General features: G+C 50.0%; 1 protein-coding gene across 1 annotated transcript; it reads left to right on the top strand.

The window, feature by feature from the left end:
- Positions 1 to 389: 389 nt before the first annotated feature.
- On the top strand, positions 390 to 3,663 carry LOC131048810 (cytochrome b-like). Its single transcript, XM_057982885.2, has one exon. It carries the CDS (start codon positions 1,730 to 1,732, stop codon positions 2,936 to 2,938), a length of 1,209 nt encoding a protein of 402 aa, XP_057838868.1. The 5' UTR covers positions 390 to 1,729; the 3' UTR covers positions 2,939 to 3,663.
- The last annotated feature ends 1,312 nt before the right edge of the window (positions 3,664 to 4,975 follow it).

The raw sequence follows: 4,975 nt of genomic DNA, 5'->3' as shown, positions 1-4,975 counted from the left end.
AAGGATCGAACACCGTTGCCCCATAGGAAGGATAGGTGGGGAGCGGTCATCTACTCTGTCCCACTCTATAGACGAGTCATGGGTCATCTCTCTTATATACGCTGCGTGATGGATGAATCGCCGCATGCACTAACCCTGCAAAAAGGAGTGGTCCTCCCCTACTATCTATAGGGCGGCCCCTACTATAGATAGCTGGGGGATAAGATATGCCGGTGAAGGCTGGAGATTACACACGGGATTGTTCGAGCAAGAAGGATCATGCGCCATCGAACTATAGTTGCATGATGGGGGTCACCGATGATGGTTGGTCATCTACTCCCCGGTCATCTCATACGTTATATGATGGGGATCATGACGGGGATCGCCGCCCACTCCGCTCGATAGACCGGGTCGCCCGGGGGCGCTCGGCCTTGACCGTCAATGCAGTGTACCGTTCACTATCTATAGTCCTGCATCACTAGAGGACTATACTATGGCATCACTTCACACTACTATACTCTCCCCTACTATGGATAGGGGCCCCCCCCCAATCAATAATTTGGATAGGCTCCCAGCGGGGGTCGGACGAGTACCGTCAGGTCCTCTCCCTCCAAGCTATTCTATTAGGAGAGGGGCGTTTCTCGATATAGGTAGGGGGCCTCGATGAACCGGGTGATTCTCACCCTTTCTCATTGAGAAAGAGAGGTGAGCCTCCCCTCCCTTTCTACCCGCATCTATAGTGGGGGGTTCCAATCGGAGTAGACATCTATGGGATGGATTAGTACTAGCAACAGCGGCATAAAAGCAATCAACGGAAAACAAGACTGACCCCGTAGGGGCCTAGCCGGAAGAACCAATCTAAGCCTGCAGGGTGGGAATGATGTTCTCTCCAAGCATCGGGTGTGAGGCCTACCCACTGTTCATCTGGAGCATGCGATAAAAGTTATGGCTGGTCTATTTTATCCATCTCCTAGTTTCACTAGCAGGCTTATTAATTAACAGAGGTTTCCCCGCAGTGCCCGATTCTAGATCAAGAGCGTCGAAACAATGCTAATAATGAGAGGGGAAAGCACCCAACTTCTATCATACGGGGCTGTGCGGGTGGTCGGGACATGCTTCCTTATTAGCGAGTTGGGGCTGGATGCTCCTACTGAATCGAAACAGTTCACTACGCCCTACTATTTGAGAGGGCTCTACGGGGGGCCTACTAGAACTAGTGCCGGGGTGGGGCCTTTCTATAGTTGATAGTAGGGCCCCCGGGACATGGAATGGGTCTAGCTCACGATAAAGCTGCTTCTCAGAGGTCCATAGAATTGTAGGGCGGCTAGAATTCTTTTCAACTTCAATTGATTCTATACGTAACATGCCTGGCCACTCATGTGACGTATATAGACTGCATCGTTATACTAGAGTCTAGTTTGGCCTAGACTATCTCCCGGGCCCTATAGATAGTAGACCGTGTCGTATCTCCGAAAACAAGGATTCCCCACATCTACCTACACAACGATCTGCATGGGGATAGACACACAAGCCCGATCGGGGGAGTCTAGGTGCACCGATTATTCCCCACATCTACCTACACAAGCCCGATCTGCATGGGGAAGTCGATGCCGATTAGCTTTTTAAGGATAGGCAAATCTTTTTTGGTGCCATAGTAGATTAATAAACCTGCTAGCCCTTGAGAATAGTAGGGCGGGATTGGCACCCGGAAATTTCCATTGAGGGGGAGTCGAATTGAGGGGACAGAGACATGACACAACGATTTTCCATTCTCAAACAACCCATATTCTCCACACTGAACCAGCATTTGATAGATTATCCGACCCCGAGCAATCCGAGTCATTGGCGGGGGTTTGGTTCGTTAGCTGGTATTTGTCCAGCCATTCAGATAGTGACCGGCGTTTTTCCAGCTATGCATTACACACCACATGTGGATCTAGCTTTCAACAGCGTAGAACATATCATGAGAGATGTTGAAGGGGGCTGGTTGCTTCGTTATATGCATGCTAATGGGGCAAGTATGTTTCTCATCGTGGTTTACCCCCATATTTTTCGCGGTTTGTATTATGCGAGTTATGACAGTCCTAGGGAATTTGTTTGGTGCCTCGGAGTTGTCATCTCCCTGTTAATGATTGTGACTGCTTCTATAGGACATGCACTACCTCGGGGTCAAATGAGCTTTCGGGGAGCTACGGTAATTACAAGCTCAGCTAGCGCCATACCCGTAGTGGGAGATACGATCGTGACTTGGCCGTGGGGTGGTTTCCCCGTGGACAATGCCACCTTAAATCGTTTCTTTAGTCCTCATCATCCACTCCCTTTTATTCCAGTAGGCGCCAGTCCTCTTCATCTGGCCGCATTGCATCAATATGGATCGAATAATCCATTGGGTGTGCATTCAAAGATGGATAAAATCGCTTCTTATCCCTATTTTTACGCGAAGGATCTAGTAGGTCGGGTAGCTTCCGCTATCTTCTTTTCCATTTGGATTTCTTGTGCTCCTAATGTATTGGGGCATCCCGACAATTATATACCCGCTAATCCGATGGCCACCCCGCCTCATATTGTGCCGGAATGGTATTTCCCACCAATCTATGCCATTCCTCGCAGTATACCCGACAAATTAGGAGGTGTAGCCGCAATAGCACTCGTTTTTCCACCGCTTTTGGCTCTCCCTTTTCTGAAAAGTTCGTATGTTCGTAGCTCAAGTTCTCGTCCGATCTACCAGAAACTCTTTCGGTTTTTCCTGGCGGATTGCTTACTATCAGGTCGGATCGGATGTGAACCCGTGGAGGCACCATATGTGACTATTGGACAAATTCCTTCAGTAGCTTTCTTCTTGTTCTTTGCCCTAACGCCCATTCTGGGACGAGTTGGAAAGAGAATGACCGATTATTACACCAATCACTTACAATTCGAGGGCATCGACCGAACTATCTCCTCCGATGCCATAGAATAGTAGGGGCCCACCCTCGATTCTAGCCCTTATTATAGCAGGCGTCATTAATGAACGGCTCGCCCAACTTCTATTGCCCCCCACCCACCCCGGGTGGGAGGAGGCTATGGTACTGCAGTCAAGCCCTCGACATTATATGGACCCACTTTTCTCGACATCTCGACCAACCGGTCGAGCCCGAGGGCGCTCTCCCAATGCAGACCCACCCCACCCCCCTACTAGAGTTAATTAGAAGAGGGGGAGGCGGGGTTTTAAGGCGGTCGAGAGCCCGTGGGGGGGGCGGTGAGCGATAATTGAATTTGGCGAACCGCCCCGGACTACCCGGGAGAGGACCGCCCCACTAGACTATTGAACCCCCCCGACTACAGTTTAGTTCAGTGTAGTCTAGCCCGGGCCCTTACTCTAGCAGGTTCCAGTAAAGAATTGACTGGTAGACTCTAGTTGGCTTTTAGTTGAGTTGAGTCTAGAAAGGTGGTCTAGTGCCGGGTAGCCCTACCCCCCACCCTCATAGCTTCCCCCATGCTTTCCGTTGGTAAAAACTGACCACCCGAATCCCTATATCTCCGGTTGTATCTTGACAGTAGTCTCTTTACCGCAGATCTTGACTAACTATTCGTACGCTTCATTCTGGAGATATATATATCTATCTATCTCTATCTATCTATCTATATATATATATAGATAGATATATATAGATATATATAAGAGATATAGAGATAGAGGAAATGGAACTACAGCAATGATGCCCCAACTGGATCAATTCACTTATTTCGCACAATTCTTCCGGTGTTGCCTGATCTTCTTCGTTTGTTGTGCTGGAATAAGATATGTGCCAGGTGTGATAGTGGTGCGGCTCTATCTAATCTGTAGGAGGCTATCGGACCCGATATCTGAGGTTCTTCCACCTTGGTTTCGGGTCCTATTTCCATTGATCAGCCGTTTTCTCTCCATGCTCTGTTCTTTTCTTGGCATGGAGGGGGGAATTGATCCGTGGGAAGTCCCTATCCCCAATTCTTGTTGGATGCTGCCCTCTGGCGGGGAGTTAGATCTGAACGAACCCCCGGTCGATGTCGGGCGAGGGTTCGACCTCAATGAAACGCCGGCTGATGTCGGGCGAGGGTTCGACCTCAATGAAACGCCGGCTGATGTCGGGGGAGCCTCATCGTCATCCGGAGCGATAGTAGAACAGGCGACAAGGCCGCTGGGGGATGACAGCTCCTCTTTAGTAGAGCAATCGGAGAGTGCAGCGGTGGCGGATCTCGCTCGCTTCAACCACTCCGAGAATTTCCCTGAGCGTTTTTGGTGGGGTCGCGTCAACTCTTCTTTCCGCCTTGGGAGAGAGAATATGGACACTCTTTTCCACGAAATGGCGTGGCGCATCAGTTCAGAAGGCGGTTCGGACCGCGCCGAATCCTATGTGCTATTCGCGGATGGCTGGGCTTGCCATAGTAAACACTTCGTTTCTCGGGCGACGACTGAGGAACTAACCCGCCTACAACAAGTGATTTTCGAGCATTGTATTGGGGCCCGGAGGGGGAAGGCCCGAAGGCACCATTTTCAATTATTTCGCACTCTGATTACCAGACGCCTACTCTCCATTGACTAGCTCTTGGTTCATTTTAGAACTACTATAACTCCCTCCGCCCCATCTGCTGTTGTGTTGCCAACGAATCCTCCCAATGTTTCTATGTTACGGCAATTTCGTGAATGCTATTCCGATCTGAGTGGTCTGATCCCGTGTCCCGTGCTGTACTATTATGATGTCAATGTCCATTGAATCAATGTTACCAGCCGTCAATTCGAAGTGGATGAGTGCCAATGAATGATAAGCGTGGAGAGCTGGAAGGTAGCCCGGACGGGTGATCTTCCGCTGTTGTGGGGTTCAACGCAACTGGCGTTGGTCGAATAACGTGGTGTACGAAGTATTCGGGTCGCGTCGACCCAACAGCTATCTAGCGTTTCACTCGAGCTTAGCAGCAGTTACCATCCTACAGTTCATCGGAGTGCCATGAATGATATCCGTGCCCCGGGATGCCTTCA

This window comes from Cryptomeria japonica, unplaced genomic scaffold (genome assembly GCF_030272615.1).
Source record: "Cryptomeria japonica unplaced genomic scaffold, Sugi_1.0 HiC_scaffold_1763, whole genome shotgun sequence".
Taxonomy (NCBI): domain Eukaryota; kingdom Viridiplantae; phylum Streptophyta; class Pinopsida; order Cupressales; family Cupressaceae; genus Cryptomeria; species Cryptomeria japonica.
This window is presented reverse-complemented; position numbering and strand designations above follow the sequence as displayed.

Coding starts and splice junctions, on each gene's coding strand:
- LOC131048810 (XM_057982885.2), top strand. CDS start 1,730: ATGACACAACGATTTTCCATTCTCAAACAACCCATATTCTCCACACTG.